This window comes from Oncorhynchus masou, chromosome 16, assembly GCF_036934945.1.
Source record: "Oncorhynchus masou masou isolate Uvic2021 chromosome 16, UVic_Omas_1.1, whole genome shotgun sequence".
NCBI classification, from domain to species: domain Eukaryota; kingdom Metazoa; phylum Chordata; class Actinopteri; order Salmoniformes; family Salmonidae; genus Oncorhynchus; species Oncorhynchus masou.
The window spans coordinates 48,201,794-48,225,067 of NC_088227.1; the positions used below are offsets into that span (position 1 = coordinate 48,201,794).

The 23,274-nt window shown below is 44.3% G+C and overlaps 1 protein-coding gene across 1 annotated transcript; it reads left to right on the forward strand.

The window, feature by feature from the left end:
- The first annotated feature begins 1,007 nt into the window (after positions 1–1,007).
- Positions 1,008–22,850, forward strand: hadhb (hydroxyacyl-CoA dehydrogenase trifunctional multienzyme complex subunit beta). Its single transcript, XM_064991810.1, has 16 exons — positions 1,008–1,136; positions 1,608–1,682; positions 8,863–8,904; positions 8,990–9,086; positions 9,537–9,581; positions 9,790–9,889; positions 9,965–10,052; positions 13,120–13,307; positions 14,836–15,016; positions 15,259–15,380; positions 15,472–15,551; positions 15,649–15,696; positions 15,812–15,899; positions 19,961–20,035; positions 22,094–22,258; positions 22,335–22,850. Exons 2-16 carry the CDS (start codon positions 1,613–1,615, stop codon positions 22,368–22,370), a joined length of 1,425 nt encoding a protein of 474 aa, XP_064847882.1. The 5' UTR covers positions 1,008–1,136; positions 1,608–1,612; the 3' UTR covers positions 22,371–22,850.
- Positions 22,851–23,274: the final 424 nt, after the last annotated feature.

Here is a 23,274-nt window from a genome sequence, read left to right on the forward strand (position 1 = left end):
AGCTCTGTCAGGAGGAATGGGCCAAAATTCACCCAATTTATTGTGGAAATATTTGACCCAACTTAAACAATTCAAAGGCAATGCTACCATATACTAATTGAGTTTATGTAAACTTCTGACCCACTGGGAATGTAACAAGAAATAAAAGGTGAAATTAATAATTCTCTCTAGTATTATTCTGACATTTCACATTCTTAAAATAAAGTGGTGATCCAACTGACCTAAGACAGGGAATTTTTACAAGGATTAAATGTCAGGAATTTTGAAAAACTGAGTTTAAATGTATTTGGCTGTATGTAAACTTCCGACTTCAACTGTATAGGACTTTGGACTTTGAAATGATTTATACTTTCACATTTACTTTTGATACTTACGTATATTTAAAGCCAAATACTTTGACTTTTCTTCAAGCAGTATTATACTGGGTGACTTGTACTTGACTCATTTTCTATTAAGGTATCTTTATTTTTTACTGAAGTATGACAATTGGGTACTTTTTCTACCACTGCAATTCGCCCTAGCACTCCTGTTTTGCAGTGGGTAAAGTCTACCAAACGCAATCCAACCTATTTGTTACAGATTCTAAAACGCTGTCTACTCTGTAAAAATATTTTTGGGGGAATCAGAAAACTGTATGGAGATCAAATGTGCCATCGATGATAAAATTTGCAGAATGTAGGCCTTAATCCATCTGGCTCTACCTTCGCCACTGGGCTTCCTCTCATCACCATATTTGGTAGTAAGTGTAAACACCAACCGGATGCTCAATATTTTTTACATCTGTTGAAATATCTGGCTCGTTGTTCTATCTGTGGTTTCAGAAGGACCCGTTAACAACTCAGAGAAGAGACGAAAGAGCGCCGTTAAGAAATATTTTCATCGTTGAATTAGTCAGAAGTAAAAACATTTTTTGTAAATATTTAGTTAGATTTTGACGATATTATCTCCAGTGAAAGGTAAAAATAGGTTTCATACCTCATGAGTTTTTTTACACTTTAAATTGGGCATCTCTTAGGACAACCAACCCCCTTTACGGGTCCTGAGAACACAGGCGGTTTGATAGTCCCCATCTGATTCAGACACAGACGCCGGAGAGACACACCGACAGGAGAGCTTTGCCGGGTGACAGATATAAGGTAAAGGGCATTAGTTGCACTAAACCAAATGTAATGCAACATTGGGGTACATTTAACTACAGCTACCAACAATGTCTGTGAATTAATGAAGTCCCGCTAGTGTACAGGGTTAGAGAGTGTCTCGTCACTCTGCCCTTGTCATTCTCTGGAAGGGGATCTGGGTGAAGGGTCACCGCTGGGTTGGGGGGGTGGGGCTGGTTGTAAAGTGTAGTAGGTTAAATCCTATACCTCAGTGGTTATCTCTGTCATCATAATCTCCATATCTACAACACACAGTAAATCAACACATTATCGAACGAAGTAGCTTTAACAGCAACATGCGCCAGTCTCTGTGGAGGGGCTACTGCGTCACATACAGGTTATTTTCAAATCATCGTGTTTTTGGCTGTAGCCTACAGCCTGTAGGGCAAAACTACTCGATTACTGCACTTCCTACTCTATTGATATGGACCACATTGTTTGTGTTGACAGATAAAATGGCGTCCATGTTGATGAACTCTCTACGGTGTTGTCCTCCAGTCAACCCTGCCTGGGCTGTACAGTATGGTGAGACACACACACACCAAACAAGTTTGAGACATTTACCGGACCCATATGCGTTAGGGCATGAATGCAATTATTGGGAAAACATTCTAAACAGCACACCTCCTGCAAGCATGTCCATATTTGACAGGTTAAATCTTTGTTAAACATTTTTAAAGAGGGGGAATAACGATGCAACAGCTAGAGTGGGTTGTTAAATATGCACTGTGTAGAAAACGTACTGCCATATCCTGGTTGCTAAAATTGTATTGCTTTGCCTAATTTCAGTTTATGACAAATCAAGCAAGTATAGTGTAGGGAATCATTGTACCATTTAAACTGCTGTGAAATATATTTTATATAACCAAATATATTGTTTGAAGCTAGAGTACAAAACTGAAACTAAAAGATGCCTAAATGTAAAGGAAAAATCCACCCCAAACCACAAATTCCTATAATTTACAGTGTTACATAACACTGTGAGAACAATTTTTTTTGTGAACAAATGTTTCATTTTGCATTATATACTGACACATGTAACTGCACTAATTTGAATGAATTTACTGATTTACATAAGAATAAATGAAAACGGCCCACCCACTGGGGAGCCAGGCCCAGACAATCAGAATGAGTTATTCAACACACAGGGCTTTATTACAGACAGAAATGTTACACCCCCCCCCCCCAGGTGAAGAAGGCCCTGAGCTGAAGTTGCTGTGAAGCCGGGTTGACGTACTGCCAAGTTCTCTAAACCACGTTTGAGGAGGCTTATGGGAGAGATATTAACATTAACTCCTCTGGCAACAGCCCTGGTGGATTTTCCTTCAGTCAGCATACCTATTGCACGCTCTCTTAACTTGAGACATTTGTGGCATTGTGTTGTGAGAACTGCACACTTTAAAGTTGCCTTTTATTTCCCCAGCACAAGTTGCACCTGTGTAATTATCATGCAATTGAATCAGATTTGATATGCCACACTTGTCAGGTGGATGGATTATCTTTTCAAAGGAGAAATCCTCTCTAACAGGGATGTAAACAAATTTGTGCACAAAATTTGAGAGAAACATTTTGTGCGAATGGAAGATTGATAGGATTTTTTTTTTTTTTCAGCTCATGAAACATGGGACCAACACTTTTTACATGTTCAGTGCTGTAAGGTTGGTAGCAACGTGAAAATCGTTGTGGAAATCGGTTTCAGCTCAAGTCTACTACTAACCCACAATGCTCTGTATGGGCAGGCTAGGTAGCCAGTGTAGCTACACACAATAATGCTAAAGTAACTATCAGCATGTGAAGTAGCTAGTTAGTGCAGTTAGGCAATTTTACAGTTATCAAATTAGGAGTCTACAATCTCACCATGTTCAACCTGCCGATTGATGTGCCGCAGAGTGGAGTCTGACCTTCATGTCCTGAAGGACAGGCAGTGTGTTCCTGGTGATGCATTGGGCTGACTGCACCACTCTCTGGAGAGCCCTGCGGTTGCAGACGGTGCAGTTGCCATATCAGGCGGTGATACAGCCTGACAGGATGCTCTCAATGGTGCATCCGTAAAAGTTTGAGGGTATTTGGGGCCAAGCCAAATTTCTTCAACGTCTTGAGGTTGAAGAGGCGCTGTTGTGCCTTCACCATACTGACTGTGTGGGTGGACCATTTCAGATTGTCAGTGATGTGTACACCAAGGAACTTAAAGCTTTTCACCTTCTCAACTGCTGTCCCGTCTGTGGATAGGGGGCTGCGACAGGAGATGGGCGACAGGAGAACATAGGGCCTACAGGAGAGACACATGAGGGTCAAGGCAGCATCAAAGATTCCATAAGAGGCTGTCAGCAGATTCACTCAGAACAGAACCCACAACAGCTGTTTTAGCTGGAATCAACATGTTTGAACAGTGTTACAATCGAGTGAGTGACTAGTGGTGACTGTTGGACAAGGGAAAACTGCTACATGAGATCCAACTTTTACGTGAACCCACACTATACTGTAAGCATGAGGGAGGCCACAAATAATGTCCAGTAAATGACTGCTGTCATGTCGACACATTCATTATAATGGTATTATTGCTTTTGTTCTGATTTTCACAAAACGCTGATGTTTAGGCTACTGCTAGTTTTTTCATTGAGCGTCTTGCTCAACGTGCGCCTTGTTGGTTTGGGTATTTTTAGTTCAGTGGCGGTTGGTGCCGTTTTATTATACTGTGTGGCTCAGTCGGTAGAGCATGGCGCTTGCAACGCCAAGCGTCGTGGGTTCGATTCCCGCTAGGGCCACCCATATGTAAAAGTAGTGGCCCCAGCTGACTTGTAAGTCGCTTTGGACAAAAGCGTCTGCTAAATGGGATATATTATTATTATTATTATTATATATTTTAAGATGAGGAAAATATTATTTTTTATGGGCGTTGTCTTATATCTATTACAGCGTATTGGATGACTGTCATTCATATTCCATTCACCTAGTTCAATGTAACATTGACAGGTTTAGGCTACTACATGATACTCTAATGTTCCTTATACCCATCATGAGGTTGATACAACCTGGCCTATGAATGAAAGTTTACAACGTAGGTCTAAAGAAATGAGAGGAATCAATATGACAGATAGTAACACATTAAACACCACCTTGCACACTTTTGCCCGCATCTAGCTGATCTAAGGTGTAAGCATGAGTCCAACAGCAAATTCGGGTGTGTTTTTCCCGCTTCCGATTTAAGAAAAGTTTTTCAGAATCGACGCACTGACTGCACCCCTGATCTCACACAATTCACGGTTCATTTTGCTCGTTGTATAATTCCTTCTCACATCTACGAGCTCTCCTCACCTTTTCGCTTTGCTTCAGGACTTCAGTGCACAACACATCAGCTGTCTGTGACCTTGTGAGAACCCCTCCAAGCCAAACCTTCATATCATAACTGCTACACACAGCCTACATTGTCAACATACTTTTGGTCATGTAGTGTATGTGGACACCTGCTCATGGATATTAATATGGAGTTGGACCCCCCCCCCCCCCCCTTTGCTGCTATAACAGCCTTCGCTCTTCTGGGAAGGCTTTCCACTAGATATTGGAACATTGCTGCAGGGACTTGCTTCCAATCAGCCACGAGCATTAGTGAGGTCGGCACCGATGTTGGGCGATTAGCTTGCAGTTGGCGTTCCAAGTCTTCACAAAGGTGTTCATTGGGCTTGAGGTCAGTGCTCTGTGCAGGCCAGTCAATTTCTACCACATCCATCTCGATAAACCACTTCTGTATTGACCTCGCTTTGTGCACGATGCCATTGTCATGCTGAAACAGGATTCCCCAAACTGTTGCCAAAAAGTTGGAAGCACAGAATCATCTAGACTGTCATTGTATGCGCTATCATTAAGATTTCCCTTCACTGGAACTAAGGGGCCTAGCCCGAACCATGGAAAAACAGCCCCAACCATTTTTCCTCTTCCACCAAACTTTACCGTTGGTTCTGCATTGGGTCAGGTAGTGTTGTCCTGGCATCCGCCAAACCCAGATTTGTCTGTCGGACTGCCAGATGGTGAAGCGTGATTCATCACTCCAGATTATGCGTTTCCACTGCTTTTGAGTCCAATGGCGGCAAGCTTTACATCAGCTTTACAGGCTTGTGTGTGGCTGCTCTGCCATGGAAACCCATTTCATGAAGCTCCCGACGAACAGTTCTTCTGCTGGCTTTGCTTCCAGAGGCAGTTTGGAACTCTGTAGTGAGTGTTGCAACCGAGGACAGACGGTTTTTACACGCTAAGTGCTTCAGCACTTGGTGGTCCTGTTCCGTGAGCTTGTGTGGCCTACCACTTCGCTGCTGAGCCGTTGTTGCTCCTAGACGTTTCCACTTCAAAATAACAGCACTTACAGTTGATCGGGGCAGCTCGAGTGGGGCAGTAATTTGATGACAATCTGACTTGTTAGAATGGTGGCATCCTATGACGGTGCCACATTGAAAGTCACTGAGCTGTTCAGTAAGGCCATTCTACTGCCAATGTTGGTTTATGGAGGTTGTATGGCTGTGTGCTCGATTTTTATACATGTGGCTGAAATAGCTGAATCCACTCATTTTGAGGGGGTGATCACATACTTTTGTATATATATATATAGATATAGATATAGATATAGATATAGATATAGATATAGATATAGAGATATAGATATAGATAGATATATATATATATAACGTGTTAGTAAATCCGCTGCAATCATGCAGTACTGTCACAGTAAGCAGTTACAGGCCCCGGTGGCAATAACTTAATAAAACTTAGCTTTACTTGAGAGTTCCAGTGTTGGATAGCCAGCTAGCATCCGTCTCTGTTTTGAACCAGGTGTCTGAGTAGGCTAAACTAACTAGCTGCATTAAACAAAATATAGCTAGCTGTCTCATGCTTAAATTAATTTCTTAAAATGAACTATCGTCTTTCTGAGTCAACTGCTCACCTCATGTTATGCAGTGCTCGATAGCTGTAGCTTTCAGTACTAGAAGAATTCTCGGATCCTTTGATTGGGTGGACAACATGTTAGTGAATATAATGAGTATAGTTTTATCTAAAAATGATAACTTTTTACGTTTCACTATTTGTTTTTATTAAATTCAGAGGACAAAGGGAATTTAATAAAAACAAATAGTGAAACGTAAAAAGATATAAAGACATAAATTAAACGGTTCCATGAACGATAACATGGCACTTCAAATGGAAAAGGTTGCCGACCGCTGGTGTCGAAGGCCAGCAGCAATGGGGGGGGTCAGGGACAGGTTCTCTTCTGGTTAGGCTAAATGTCTGGCTGTCCCTTTAGTAGTGGTTCTTAAAAGTTATCACGGTGCTTAAAGCATCAGACAAGTTCAGCAGCTTCATCTAGTATCTATATGGAAAAACACTGGGTTGAACATGTTGACCAATGGATTGGTCAAGAGAACAGACTACACTCGGTGGACCAAGATTTATTTTCACCCCGGTAAAACAGAGTTTGGTACAAAGACTGCATGATCTCATCTCACATTCCTAGTCAACACAGTTGTGTGTTTAATGGTGTCCATTAGCCGGTAATAGCCAGCTTTTGGCCCATAAACAAAGAGGAAAGTAAAAGAAAAAGTTGGGGTCGGTCAAATTGTCCTGGAAAAATGTAAATAACAGTCGATGTAAATACAATTGCCTTGTCATACTTATTGGTCTACAGGTCTTAATTTGCGATTATGAAATTGCAGTATGTGTATTTTCTTTAGTCGTCATGCATCTTATTTATCACAGAAAATGCTACAGAGCCTAGCAGTGGAATAATACCACATTCTGGTTGGTGATGGAGTGAAACATTAACACTAGAACCGCCAAGACAGTCAATCTGACAGTTTTCAAAAACTTCATTTAAAAAAAATTGAACCCACCTGTCCCTGACTTCTAAATATGTCTATTTTACACTAGCAGTACCTTGAGATAAATATCATAAAATACAAACACTTGAGCTTTTCATCCTCAAAGCGCAATGAGTCAAAATGATAATTTGCATATTTAAATAGTCAGACTTCAAGGAGTACCGATAGCCACCAGTCTAAATAAATCCAACTAGAAAAACCAGGTAGGGGTCCAACTCACTCCATGGAGGGCCTGCTGGTTTTTCCCATCCAATTAAAACCTAGACAACCAGGTGAGAGGAGTTCCTTACTAATTAGTGACCTTGATTGATGAAGTAAATGGGAAGCGTGAAATCCCGCAGGCACTCAGCCCTCCGTGGAGTTTGACACAAGTGCTGTAAGGTAACATTAGAAAATGAAATGTAAATATTTGAAAAAGCATAATAAAAAATGTCCATTAGTTTGTTACTGCAGGCTAAATGTAAAAAAAAAAAGAAAGAAATAAAATAATTAAGTGTAAAATAAACTGTACTCGTCGGTTGCATTTGTTTCAACTATGAAACAAAAGCATGTGCGTTGGAACAGTTTCATTTTTTTATATAACAAAACCAGTCTAAAGGCACTTGCACATCTGAGCAATCTTTTTTGCAGGTGCATGGTAACAGTTGAACAAGATGAAGGAAAAAGGAAACCGCACACTGCTCTTGATACTACCACTGATCTTTAATAAGCTTACGTATCGCCCTCACGGCCTTTGTCGGAGCTTTAGGTATCGCCCTCACGGCCTTTGTCGGAGCTTTAGGTATCGCCCTCACGGCCTTTGTCGGAGCTTTAGGTATCGCCCTCACGGCCTTTGTCGGAGCTTTAGGTATCGCCCTCACGGCCTTTGTCGGAGCTTTAGGTATCGCCCTCACGGCCTTTGTCGGAGCTTTAGGTATCGCCCTCACGGCCTTTGTCGGAGCTTTAGGTATCGCCCTCACGGCCTTCGTCGGAGCTTTAGGTATCGCCCTCACGGCCTTCGTCGGAGCTTTAGGTATCGCCCTCACGGCCTTCGTCGGAGCTTTAGGTATCGCCCTCACGGCCTTCGTCGGAGCTTTAGGTATCGCCCTCACGGCCTTCGTCGGAGCTTTAGGTATCGCCCTCACGGCCTTCGTCGGAGCTTTAGGTATCGCCCTCACGGCCTTCGTCGGAGCTTTAGGTATCGCCCTCACGGCCTTCGTCGGAGCTTTAGGTATCGCCCTCACGGCCTTCGTCGGAGCTTTAGGTATCGCCCTCACGGCCTTCGTCGGAGCTTTAGGTATCGCCCTCACGGCCTTCGTCGGAGCTTTAGGTATCGCCCTCACGGCCTTCGTCGGAGCTTTAGGTATCGCCCTCACGGCCTTCGTCGGAGCTTTAGGTATCGCCCTCACGGCCTTCGTCGGAGCTTTAGGTATCGCCCTCACGGCCTTCGTCGGAGCTTTAGGTATCGCCCTCACGGCCTTCGTTGGAGCTTTAGGTATCGCCCTCACGGCCTTCGTCGGAGCTTTAGGTATCGCCCTCACGGCCTTCGTCGGAGCTTTATGTATCGCCCTCACGGCCTTCGTCGGAGCTTTAGGTATTGCCCTCACGGCCTTCGTCGGAGCTTTAGGTATCGCCCTCACGGCCTTCGTCAGAGCTTTTGAGTTAAATTAGCACCCTTATGTAGACCTAGCCCCACCCACATCCGTTCCACACATGGAAAGGGGTTGGAGGTGAAGGAAAAACAAACAAGTGATACCAAATATAACAATATCAGAATAAAGTGTGTAAGTAAGACATATTAAACACGTGATAAATGAAATGGGGTCAGCCCTTGTCACTCACTCTGATTGTTTTCTCTACAGCGATCCGCTCCCTCGGTACATCCGTCCAGCTCCATGCCCAGGGTAAGTCTACACACACACTCTTTGTTCTCCCTGCGTTCGTGACGTCACACACCGTCTACTATATTTTCTTTGTCTGTGTGTCCAGTCCAGACTAAGAGTAAGAAGACATTGGCCAAACCTGGAGTGAAGAACATAGTTCTGGTGGAAGGAGTCAGAACACCGTTCCTTCTCTCAGGAACCACGTAAGGCTGGGAGCATAGGTTTGGTTGGGGTGGGAGGGGAGGGGAGGGGTTGAAAATGTGTGTGTTTCCAGTAAGGCTGGGAGCATAGGTTTGGTTGGGGTGGGAGGGGTTGAAAAGGTGTGTGCGTTTCCAGTAAGGCTGGGAGCATAGGTTTGGTTGGGGTGGGAGGGGTTGAAAAGGTGTGCGTTTCCAGTAAGGCTGGGAGCATAGGTTTGGTTGGGGTGGGAGGGGTTGAAAAGGTGTGTGTTTCCAGTAAGGCTGGGAGCATAGGTTTGGTTGGGGTGGGAGGGGTTGAAAAGGTGTGTGTTTCCAGTAAGGCTGGGAGCATAGGTTTGGTTGGGGTGGGAGGGGTTGAAAAGGTGTGTGTTTCCAGTAAGGCTGGGAGCATAGGTTTGGTTGGGGTGGGAGGGGTTGAAAATGTGTCTGTGTTCAAAATATATGTGTTTCCAGATATGCTGATCTGATGCCCCATGACCTTGCCAGAGCAGCTCTACAGTAAGTCATCTCTGTTTAATACACATCTCACAACGCCTCTCCATGTGACCTGCTTGTTCTGTGTATGTACTGACATGTATGTGTAATTGATAGATGCTTAACATAAAAAATAAAACCAAATGGATGTAATGTTTTTCCTGTTAGTCGTTGGAAACCCGGTAAGAGTAGCTGTCGCTAATGGGGATCTCCCACTGGTGTGTCTGTGTAGGGGTCTGCTGCATAAAACCAGTCTCCCTAAAGATGCAGTAGATTACATCATCTATGGAACCGTCATCCAGGAGGTGAAGACCAGCAACGTGGCTAGAGAGGTACACACACATACACACCACCCCCTTCCCTGTCACACGTATGCCGAGTGTCTGAGTGTATAATGTGTTTTCTAGGCTTCGTTGGGAGCAGGCTTCTCTGATAAGATCCCATCTCACACCGTCACCATGGCCTGCATCTCCTCCAACGTCGCTATGACAACAGGTCTGTAATTATGACCACATGTATCGGTCTGATTTTTGTATTTATTATGGATCCCCATTAGTTCCTGCCAAGGCAGCAGCTACTCTTCCTGGGGTTTATTATGGATCCCCATTAGTTCCTGCCAAGGCAGCAGCTACTCTTCCTGGGGTTCATTATGGATCCCCATTAGTTCCTGCCAAGGCAGCAGCTACTCTTCCTGAGGTTTATTATGGATCCCCATTAGTTCCTGCCAAGGCAGCAGCTACTCTTCCTGGGGTTTATTATGGATCCCCATTAGTTCCTGCCAAGGCAGCAGCTACTCTTCCTGGGGTTTATTATGGATCCCCATTAGTTCCTGCCAAGGCAGCAGCTACTCTTCCTGGGGTTTATTATGGATCCCCATTAGTTCCTGCCAAGGCAGCAGCTACTCTTCCTGGGGTTTATTATGGATCCCCATTAGTACCTGCCAAGATAGCAGCTACTCTTCCTGGGGTTTATTATGGATCCCCATTAGTTCCTGCCAAGGCAGCAGCTACTCTTCCTGGGGTTTATTATGGATCCCCATTAGTTCCTGCCAAGGCAGCAGCTACTCTTCCTGGGGTTTATTATGGATCCCCATTAGTTCCTGCCAAGGCAGCAGCTACTCTTCCTGGGGTTTATTATGGATCCCCATTAGTTCCTGCCAAGGCAGCAGCTACTCTTCTGGGGTTTATTATGGATCCCCATTAGTTCCTGCCAAGGCAGCAGCTACTCTTCCTGGGGTTCATTATGGATCCCCATTAGTTCCTGCCATGGCAGCAGCTACTCTTCCTGGGGTTCATTATGGATCCCCATTAGTTCCTGCCAAGGCAGCAGCTACTCTTCCTGGGGTTCATTATGGATCCCCATTAGTTCCTGCCAAGGCAGCAGCTACTCTCCCTGGGGTCCAGCAACATTTAGGCAGATGTAAATTATAATACATTCATAACAGATTTCACAGTACATTGTTCCCTCAGGCATCTTCTCTACTACCACATATCTACAACACAAATCCGTGTCTCTCTTTGTTGCTTCAGTACCTGCTGTTCCATAAGGTGTATTTTTTTATATATACACTGCTCAAAAAAATAAAGGGAACACTAAAATAACACATCCTAGATCTGAATGAATAAAATATTCTTATGAAATACTTTTTTCTTTACATAGTTGAATGTGCTGACAACAAAATCACACAAAAATGGTCAATGGAAATCAAATTTATCAACCCATGGAGGTCTGGATTTGGTGTCACACTCAAAATTAAAGTGGAAAACCACACTACAGGCTGATCCAACTTTGATGTGATGTCCTTAAAACAAGTCAAAATGAGGCTCCGTAGTGTGTGTGGCCTCCACGTGCCTGTATGACCTCCCTACAACGCCCGGGCATGCTCCTGATGAGGTGGCGGATGGTCTCCTGAGGGATTTCCTCCCAGACCTGGACTAAAGCATCCACCAAATCCTGGACAGTCTGTGGTGCAACATGGCGTTGGTGGATGGAGCGAGACATGATGTGCTCAATTGGATTCAGGTGTGGGGAACGGGCGTTCCAGGACATGGCATCAATGCCTTCCTCTTGCAGGAACTGCTGACACACTCCAGCCACATGAGGCCTAGCATTGTCTTGCATTAGGAGGAATCCAGAGCCAACCGCACCAGCATATGGTGTCACAAGGGGTCTGAGGTACCTAATGGCAGTCAGGCTACCTCTGGCGAGCACATGGCCCCCCCAAAGAAATGCCACCCCACACCATGACTGACCCACCGCCAAACCGGTCATGCTGGAGGATGTTGCAGGCAGCAGAACGTTCTCCACGGCATCTCCAGCCTCTGTCACGTCTGTCACATGTGCTCAGTGTGAACCTGCTTTCATCTGTGAAGAGCACAGGGCGCCAGTGGCGAATTTGACAATCTTGGTGTTCTCTGGCAAATGCCAAACGTCTTGCACGATGTTGGGCTGTAAGCACAACCCCCACCTGTGGACGTCGGGCCCTCATACCACCCTCATGGAGTCTGTTTCTGACCGTTTGAGCAGACACATGCACATTTGTGGCCTGCTGGTGGTCATTTTGCAGGGCTCTGGCAGTACTCCTCCTGCTCCTCCTTGCACAAAGGCGACGGTAGCGGTCCTGCTGCTGGGTTGTTGCCCTCCTACGGCCTCCTCCACGTCTCCTGATGTACTGGCCTGTCTCCTGGTAGAGCCTCCATGCTCTGGACACTCCGCTGACAGACACAGCAAACCTTGTCACAGCTCGCAGTGATGTGCCATCCTGGATGAGCTGCACTACCTGATCCACTTGTGTGGGTTGTAGACTCCGTCTCATGCTACCACTAGAGTGAAAGCACCGCCAGCATTCAAAAGTGACCAAAACATCAGCCAGGAAGCATAGGAACTGAGAAGTGGTCTGTGGTCACCACCTGCAGAACCACTCCTTTATTGGGGGTGTCTTGCTAATTGCCTATAATTTCCACCTGTTGTCTTTTCCATTTGCACAACAGCATGTGAAATGTATTGTCAATCAGTGTTGCTTCCTAAGTGGACAGTTTGATTTCACAGAAGTGTGATTGACTTGGAGTTACATTGTGTTTAAGTGTTCCCTTTATTTTTTTGAGCAGTGTATTAGCCATATCTAGGACAACCAAAGTTCCAAAGGCTGGGCATAATATAGAGTATAAGAGGTCATACAATAAGTTTTGTAGTGATTCATAGGTTGATGTGAAGAATATCTGATCCAGAGAGTGGTGGTTCAGGCTGTGTGCAGAACACAACAGCCAAAAGGACAGAGCTCTGATCCAGAGAGTGGTGGTTCAGGCTGTGTGCAGGACACAACAGCCAAAAGGACAGAGCTCTGATCCAGACAGCACGGCCCAGCGGAGGGGGGCCACAGTGGCCCAAGCAGTTGATTGACTAGGACAGGGAGAGGCAGCTGGAGGAACACCTAATCCCCCGGCAGAAGACAGCTGGTACAGTGGCTCAAAGTGACGATGGCCACAGGTACCGGTGTGTGTGTTGTGTGGCTGATCTCAGCAGGCCAGTGTGATACGATAGTAACTGTGTGTGTGTGTTGTAGGTGTGGGGCTGATCACAGCAGGCCAGTGTGATACTATAGTAGCTGGAGGGGTGGAGTTTATGTCGGACGTTCCTATTCGTCACAGCAGGAAGATGAGGAAGACCATGTTGGCTCTGAACAGAGCGAAGACCCTCGGACAACGCCTCAGCCTTATAGGCTCTATCAGGATGGCTCATCTCACACCTGAGGTGTGTATGTATATCACGTGTGTTTATAACTTCAGGAAATTAATTTGTGATGGTTTGTCATATGTGGGTTTTTTTTTTGGAAAGTATTCAGACCCCTTGACTTTCTTCACATTTTGTTACGTTAAAGCCTTATTCTAAAATTGATTAAATAAATAATCCTCAGCGATCTACACACAGTATCCCATAATGACATCACAATAACCCATAATAACAAGGCGTGAACAGGTTTAGATATTTCAGTAAATCTATTAAAAATAAAAAAACAGATCCTTATTTATGTAAGTATTCAGCCTGCTTGCTATGAGACTCGAGCTCCAGTGCATCCTGTTTCCATTGATCATCCTTGACATGTTTCGACATCTTGATTGGAGTCCACGTGTGGAAAATTCAATTGATTAGACATGATCTGGAAAGGCACACAACTGTCTATATAAGGTACCACAGTTGACAGTGAATATCTAAGCAAAAACCAAGCCGTCAGGTCGAAGGAATTGTCCGTAGAGCTCCAAGACAGGGTTGTGTCGAGGCACAGATATGGGGAAATGGTACAAAAAATGTCTGCTGCGTTGAAGTTCCCCAAGAACAGTGGCCTCCATTCTTTAATGGTAGAAGTTTGGAATTACTAAGGCTCAGGGAGGTGACCAAGAACCCGATGGTCACTCTGACAGAGCTGCATAGTTCCTCTGTAGAGATGGGAGAACCTTCCAGAAGGACAACCATCTCTGCAGCACTCCACCAATCAGGCCTTTATGGTAGTGGCCAGACGGAAGCCACTCCTCAGTAAAAGGAACATGACAGCCTGCTTGGATCATGAAGACCAAGATTCTCTGGTCTGATGAAACGAAGATTGAACTCTTGGAATGCCAAGCGTCACATCTGGAGGAAACCAGGAACCATCTCTACGGTGAAGCATGGTGTTGGCAGCATCATGCTGTGGGGATGTTTTTCAGGGACTGGGAGACTAGTCCGGATCGAGGGAAAGATGGACAGAGCGAAGTACAGAGATCCATGATGAAAACCTGCTCCAGAGGACCTCAGACTGGGGCGAAGGTTCACCTTCCAACAGGATTATGACCCTATGCACACAGCCAAGACAATGCAGGAGTGGCTTCGGGACAAGTCTCTGAATGTCCTTGAGTGACCCAGCCAGAGCCCGGAGTTGAACGCGATCGAACATCTCTGGAGAGACCTGAAAATAGCTGTGCAGCGACACTCCCCATCCAACCTGACAGAGCTTGAGAGGATCTGCAGAGAAGAATGGGAGAAACTCCCCAAATATAGGTGTGCCAAACTTGTAGCATCATACCCAAGAAGAATCAAGGCTGTAATCGCTGCCAAAGGTGCTTCAACAAAGTACTGAGTAAAGGGTCTGAATACTTATGTAAATGTGATATTTCAGTTTTGTAGTTTAAATAAAATGTTAGTTTTTTTTTTATTTAAGGCTGTAACTTAACAAAGTGGACAAAGTCAGGGCGTTTGAATACTTCCTGAAGGCTGTATAGTGTTTTTATATCGTGTGTGTGTTTAGCTGCCTGCTGTAGCAGAGTTCTCCACGGCAGAGACGATGGGTCACAGTGCAGACCGTCTTGCTGCAGCGTTCGGAGTGACTCGGCTGGAGCAGGATGAGTTCGCTCTACGATCACACACACTAGCCAAACAGGCTCAGGATGCAGGACTCCTCAGTGACGTCATCAGCTTCAAGGTGCCAGGTAACCATGTTGACACATGGTGGTTTTAGGGTGTTGGAGAGACTAGTGACCAGCGGGTTAATTAGTCCATCATGGTTACCAAATTGTTAAAATGCACATGGTACAATTTCTAAATTGGGTTTAGGTGTTTCCAAATGATGGAAGGGGAGACCTAAGTGAAAACAATTGGCAACCCCTGCATCAAACAGAGCATTCTATGACTGCGATGATGATCACAATTATGTGTGTGTGTGTGTGTGTAGGTCGTGACACGGTCGCCAAGGACAACGGGATCCGTCCATCTTCCATGGAACAGCTGGCCAAACTGAAACCTGCCTTTATCAAACCTCATGGCACTGTTACTGCTGCTAACTCTTCCTTTTTGGTACACACAAACACACACACACACACGCGCGCAGAGAGAGAGCACTGTTACTCGACACCTCAAATGACTGAGTTTAAATTGTGTTCCTCAGACCGACGGTGCATCAGCTGTCCTCATCATGTCAGAAGAGAAAGCCCTGGCCATGGGATACAAGCCCAAGGCCTACCTCAGGTACTCTGTTATACTGTATTAGTGCTCTTATACTATACTACATAAAAGTATCTGCAGTGTAGTCGTGTGTTGTATATCTGCTGTGTGTGTTCTGCAGAGACTTTGTGTTCGTGTCTCAGGACCCCAAAGACCAGCTGCTGCTTGGGTGAGTAACCCGGACATACAGTAGACCTGAACCTTTAACCCAGCTATAGTAGCTCTATGGTCTATATAACCTTAGAGGAGGATGAATAGGTCATGAGTTTGTTTCTCCTCTTCAGGCCAGCATATGGAACCCCGAAAGTTCTGGCACGTGCAGGGTTGACTATGGATGACATCGATGTCTTCGAGTTCCATGAGGCCTTTGCTGTGAGTTACTCCGTCATGTATTCTACATGTTGTATCTCCTTTGTGGAGCTCAGTATAAGTTCTACACCCTTCCAGTTCCTTAGTGTCCACATCACTAAGGACTTGACATGGTCCCCGCACACCAACTCAGTCATGAAGATGGCATGGCAGCGCCTCTTTTCCCTCAGGAGGTTAAAGATTTGGCCCCCAGATCCTCCAGCTACACCATCGAGAGCATCGTGACTGGCTGCATCACCCCTTGGTATGGCAACTGCACCGGTCCTGAATGGCAGGCACCTCAACCCTAGTGATGTACTGCCCTCTGTAGCGCCTTAAGGTCAGATGCTTAGAGTTGCCATACCAGGTGGTGATGCTCTCGATGGTGCAGCTGTAGAAATGTGAGGTTCTGGGGACCCATGCAAAATCTTTCCAGTCTCCTGAGGGGGAAAATATGTTGTCGTGCCTTCATGACTGTCTTGGTGTGTGTGGACCATGACAGTTCGTTGGTGATGTGGACACTAAGGAACTTAACTCTCGACCCGCTCCACTACAGTCCCGTCTGTTAATGGGTGCCTGTTCGGCCCTCCTTTTCCTGAAGTCCATGATCAGCTTATTTTGCCCAGCACATCTTAATGGTACCAGAACTCTCTGTACTGACCCTCCACCACACACTGCACTTTATATACACACTCACAAACACAATACTTTCTATACACACAAACCCTCACACATTCTCACACACACACACGTGTGTATGTGACAGTACAATTTGATTTGACACGCACTTTCACACTAATCATATGCTCTTCTTTATTTGACTCTTATCTATCCTGATGCCTAGTCACTTTACCCTGCCTTCATGTACATATCTACCTCTAATACCTTATTATTATCTATCCTGATGCCTAGTCACTTTACCCTGCCTTCATGTACATATCTACCTCTAATACCTTATTATTATCTATCCTGATGCCTAGTCACTTTACCCTGCCTTCATGTACATATCTACCTCTAATACCTCATTATTATCTATCCTGATGCCTAGTCACTTTACCCTGCCTTCATGTACATATCTACCTCTAATACCTTATTATTATCTATCCTGATGCCTAGTCACTTTACTCTGCCTTCATGTACATATCTACCTCTAATACCTTATTATTATCTATCCTGATGCCTAGTCACTTTACCCTGCCTTCATGTACATATCTACCTCTAATACCTTATTATTATCTATCCTGATGCCTAGTCACTTTACCCTGCCTTCATGTACATATCTACCTCTAATACCTCATTATTATCTATCCTGATGCCTAGTCACTTTACCCTGCCTTCATGTACATATCTACCTCTAATACCTTATTATTATCTATCCTGATGCCTAGTCACTTTACCCTGCCTTCATGTACATATCTACCTCTAATACCTTATTATTATCTATCCTGATGTCACTTTACCCTGCCTTCATGTACATATCTACCTCTAATACCTTATTATTATCTATCCTGATGTCACTTTACCCTGCCTTCATGTACATATCTACCTCTAATACCTTATTATTATCTATCCTGATGCCTAGTCACTTTACCCTGCCTTCATGTACATATCTACCTCAAATACCTTATTATTATCTATCCTGATGTCTAGTCACTTTACTCTGCCTTCATGTACATATCTACCTCTAATACCTTATTATTATCTATCCTGATGTCACTTTACCCTGCCTTCATGTACATATCTACCTCTAATACCTTATTATTATCTATCCTGATGTCTAGTCACTTTACCCTGCCGTCATGTACATATCTACCTCTAATACCTTATTATTATCTATCCTGATGCCTAGTCACTTTACCCTGCCTTCATGTACATATCTACCTCAAATACCTTATTATTATCTATCCTGATGCCTAGTCACTTTACCCTGCCTTCATGTACATATCTACCTCTAATACCTTATTATTATGTATCCTGATGTCACTTTACCCTGCCTTCATGTACATATCTACCTCTAATACCTTATTATTATCTATCCTGATGTCTCTTTACCCTGCCTTCATGTACATATCTACCTCTAATACCTTATTATGAGGAGTGTACAAAGCTCTCATCAAGGCAAAGGGTGGCTACTTTAAAGAATCTCAAATATAAAATATATTTGAATTTAACACTTTTTGGTTACTACGTGATTCCATTATTTTCTACCATGTAGAAAATGGTACATAATTGAAGGTGTTCTAAAACGTTTGACTCCACAGTGATCTGGTTCTCCCTGTATATGCAGTTGAATTTGGGAAGTTTACATACACTTATGTTGGAGTCGTTAACTTGTTTTTCAACCACTCCACAAATTTCTTGTTTACAAACTATAGTTTTGGCAAGTCTATTAGGACATCTACTTTGTGCATGACACAAGTCATTTTCCAACTATGTTTTACAGTGAGTTCTATCTATCACAATTCCAGTGGGTCAGAAGTTTACATACACTAAGTTGACTGTGCCTTTAAACAGCTTGGAAAATTCCAGAAAATGATGTCATGGCTTTAGAAGCTTCTGATAGGCTAATTGACATCATTTGAGTCAATTGGAGGTGTACCTGTGGATGTATTTCAAGGCCTTCCTTCAAACTCCGTGCCTCTTTGCTTGACATCATGGGAAAATCAGCCAAGACCTCAGGAAAAACAATTGTAGACCTTCACAAGTCTCGTTCATCCCTGGGAGAAATTTCTAAACACCTGAAGGTACCACGTTCATCTGTACAAACAATAGCACGCAAGTATAATCACCATGGGTCCACGCAGCTGTCATACCGCTCAGGAAGGAGATGCATTCTGTCTTCTAGAAATTAACGTGCTTTGGTGTGAAACGTGCAAACCAATCCCAGAACAACGGCAAAGGACCTTCTGAAGATGCTGGAGGAAACATGTACAAAAGTATCTATATCCACAGTAAAATGAGTCCTATAACGACAACCTGAAAGGCAGCTCAGCAAGGAAGAAGCCACTGCTCAAACTGCCATAAAGCCACACTACGGGTTGCATCTGCACATGGGGACAAAGATCGTACTTTTTGGAGAAATGTTCTCTGGTTTGATGAACCAAAAATAAAACTGTTTGGCCATAATGACCATCGTTATGTTTGGAGGAAAAACGGGGAGGCTTGCAAAGCCGAAGAACTCCATCCCAGGCATGAAGCACGGGGGGTGGCATCATGTGCTTTGCTGCAGGAGGGACTGGTGCAATTCACAAAATAAAAATAGATGGCATCATGAGGTAGGACAATGATGTGGATATATTGAAGCAACATCTCAAGACATCAGTCAGGAAGTTAAATCTTGGTCTCAAATGGGTCTTCCAAATGGACAATGATCCCAAGCATACTTCCAAAGTTGTGGCAAAATGGCTTAAGGACAACAGTCAAGGTATTGGAGTGGCCATCACAAAGCCCTGACCTCATCCTATATATTTTTTTAGCAGAACTGAAAGTGTGTGCGAGCCTACAAACCTGACTCAGTTACACCAGCTTCTGTCAGGAGGAATAGGCCAACTTATTGTGGGAAGCTTGTGGAAGGCTACCCGAAATGTTTGACCCAAGTTTAAACAATTTAAAGGCAATGCTACCAAATACTAATTGAGTGTATGTAAACTTCTGACCCACTGGGAATGTGATGAAAGAAATACAAGCTGAAAGAATTAATTCTCCTTACTATTTTTCTGACATTTCACATTCTTAAAATGAAGTGGTGATCCTAACTGACCTAAGACAGGGAATTTTTACAAGGATTAAATGTCAGGAATTGTGAAAACGGAGTTTAAATCTATTTGGCTATGTAAACTTCTGACTTAAACTGTAGCTCCATTTTTGTATATTTTATATTTTTGTTGAACTCTGCACCTAAAAGTTTAAGCATTTTTCTGTCAGTTGTATTCAGGGTGTGTGTGATAAATGAAATTGGATTTAAATGTTTAGTTTTGACAACGTACTGATTGTGTGATATTGAGGAAGAGTTCACTGCTCTGTTCTATAACATGACTCAATGTTTCCCCTCTATCTATAGTAACATCGCTGTATTTTTTTAACAGGGCCAGATCATGGCTAACCTGAAAGCGTTGGATTCAGACTGGTTTGCACAGACCTACATGGGACGGAAGGCTAAGGTAAAATATTAACTATATAAACATCCCTTTTTCAGGACCCTATCTTTCAAAGATAATTTGTAGAAATCCAAATCACTTTACAGATCTTCATTGCGAAGGGTTTAAACACTGTTTCCCATGCTTGTTCAATGAACCAAAAACAATCAATGAACATGCACCTGTGGAACTGTCGTTAGTGTCTTAACAGCTTAGACGGTTGGCAATTAAGGTCAGTTATGAAACCTTAGGACACTAAAGAGGTCTTTCTACTGACTCTGAAAAACACAAAAAGAAAGATGCCCAGGCTCCCTGCTCCTCTGCGTGAACATGCCTTAGGCATGCTGCAAGGAGGCATGAGGACTACAGATGTGGCCAGGGCAATAAACTGCAATGTCTGTACTGTGGGACGCCTAAGACAGTGCTACAGGACAGACAGCTGATCATCCTCGCAGTGGCAGACCAAGTGTAACAACACCTGCACAGGATCGGTACATCCAAACATCACACCTGCGGGACAGGTACAGGATGGCAACAACAACTGCCCGAGTTACCCCAGGAACACACAATCCCTCCATCAGTGCTCAGACTGTCTGCAACATTGCCTATGGGCACAAACCCACCGTCGCTGGAACAGACGGGACTGGCAAAAAGTGCTCTTCACTGACGAGTTGTGGTTTTGTCTCACCATGGGTGAGGGTCGGATTCGCGTTTATCGTCGAAGGAATGAGTGTTACACCGAGGCCTGTACTCTGGAGCGGGATTGATTTGGAGGTGGAGGGTCTGTCATGGTCTGGGCGGTGTGTCACAGCATCATCGGATGGCGCTTGTTGTCATTGCAGGCAACTCAACGCTGTGCGTTATAGAGAAGACATCCTGTGGTACCCTTCCTGCAGGCTCATCCTGACATGACCCTCCAGCATGACAATGCCACCAGCCATACTGCTCATCCTGACATGACCCTCCAGCTTGACAATGCCACCAGCCATACTGCTCATCCTGACATGACCCTCCAGCTTGACAATGCCACCAGCCATACTGCTCGTTCTGTGAGTGATTTCCTGCAAGACAGGAATGTCAGTGTTCTGCCATGTTCAGCGAAGAGCCCAGATCTGAATCCCATTGAGCATGTCTGGTACCTGTTGGATCGGAGGGCTAGGGCCATTTCCCCCCAGAAATGTCCGTGAACTTGCAGGTGCCTTGATGGATGAGTGGAGTGACATCTCACAGCAAGAACGGGCAAATCTGGTGCAGTCCATGAGGAGGCGATGTACTGCAGTACTTAATGCAGCTGGTGGCCACACCAGACACTGACTGTTACTTTTGATTTTGACACCCCCCCCCCCCCCCCTTTGCTCAGGGAAACATTATTCCATTTCTGTTAGTCAAGTCTGTGGAACTTGTTCAGTTTGTCTGTTGAATCTTGTCATGTTCATACAAATATTTAAACTGGTTAAGTTTGCTGAAAATAAACACAGTTGACAGAGGACATTTCTTTTTTTGCTGAGTTAACAAGGTAGGAAATATCGTGGGTTTCAGAGTTTCTGCCTCATCCACGTTCTGTTTACAACAAACAGTGAGGTTTTCCCCATTTCTAATCTCTGTCAACCCACAGCTAAAGTCTTGTGTAGTTGGTCAAATGCTCAATTTAAGTTCAGGGTACATGCGTGTTTGACTTTCCGGAAGATCTGCTTTATAGTCCTCCAAAGTAGCACTCAAAAGCCCAAGCCATCCTGATAATCACGTACTACATATGTACAGCACGGAATTGCTTTCTCTGATGTGTTTTCATCTTGCTAGCTGTCACTCAAATGGCAGGTGGCTGATTGGCTGAAACTCTAATTGCTAAGGGGTAGGCTCACATGGGGAAAATGTAGGAAAAATTGTGCTGCACAGCTTCAAGAAGTTGGTCACAAAATAGTTTGAAACCAATTGAGGTAAGACAGTAATTTTGCTCATAGATTCTGCATGATGACACATCCAGCCCAAAGTGGGAGGGTTAAAAGATGCGTAGTTGCCAAAGTTCCAGAGTATGTCTTGACTGGAACAAAGCTCCTTCCCCTAACTCTGCTGCCTCTTTAGGTGGGGGCCCCTGCCATGGAGAAGTTTAACCTGTGGGGGGGCAGTCTGTCTCTTGGTCATCCGTTTGGAGCCACCGGCTGCCGTCTGGTAACCACGGTAGCACACCGCCTGCTGAAGGAGGGGGGCCAGTATGGACTGGTGGCTGCATGCGCTGCGGGAGGACAGGTAACACACTACACCAACACTTCCAGTTAATTTAATGTAATGGACAGAAAAGTCATCTTACCTGTGTGTGTTTCAGGGCCATGCGATGGTGATCGAAGCATACCCCCAGTAGAACAGCATTCTGGGAGGACTGAGATGATGTAGGAGAAGACTGTGTACGCATATACACACAGAGTGGAGTAACACCCACATTATCAGACTGTACATACTAACACCACTTTGCCTGGTTGGGTTAGGGCATGTGTTTGTGTGGAGGAGAGGGTGTAAATTATAGCAGAGTTTTAGGTTGCCTTGCTGTTAGGGTGCAACACTGCAGTATCATTCACACAGACCGTAACAGTGGGCCTTTCTTCTCCATAGTCTGTTGCCTCCTCATTTCCTCTCATGAAAGGAAATTCTTAGTCGATAGGTGTCTACCGTGATGCCATCAGCTGTGTTCTTGTCAGGGCAGATGGAGGAGAAGCCATTAGACTCTTGAGATGCACCCTGATCCGATCATTCAGATCAATATGATATGTTTATACTCTGCCTTTTTTTGTTTTCTTACAAATTAATGTGTTACTACAATGATTTAATTAAAAAATAGAACTAGCCTACAGCTTCCCATAGAGTTGTCATTTTATTTTCTGTTTCTAAAATTGTAACCTCCATTACCATGAAAAAGTTTGAAATCTAAAACATTTTCTTCATAGAAACTTGTTGTGCTGTAACTAGCCTAAAGCTACTGTTATGGTATGGTTAGCAGCTGGCTGTGTTGATCACACCGGTAGAATGGAGGAATGGTATCCACACATCTCCTTTGCAACATAGGCATCATGAGCTCTCCTTTTCTGAGATGGTCTGTAAATCCAATCACTCCTCCATTCTGCTCCTCCCACCTCTAGGCAGAAACTTTAAACAGGAAGCTCCTGTGGAATGGACTGTCCAACGTTGGTCTGACCAATCAGCTATGCTTCAAGTAACTGATCTCTGAAAGATTCTAAAATGCGGCCAATTATTTCGTCCCTGTAACATCT

Bases quoted from the DNA above. Each gene is read 5' to 3' on its own strand.
- hadhb (XM_064991810.1), top strand. From the start codon at position 1,613: ATGGCGTCCATGTTGATGAACTCTCTACGGTGTTGTCCTCCAGTCAAC. The intron at 10,053-13,119 runs GTCTGTAATTAT...TGTGTGTTGTAG, and splicing joins CAACGTCGCTATGACAACAG to GTGTGGGGCTGATCACAGCA. The intron at 15,697-15,811 runs GTGAGTAACCCG...TCTCCTCTTCAG, and splicing joins AAAGACCAGCTGCTGCTTGG to GCCAGCATATGGAACCCCGA.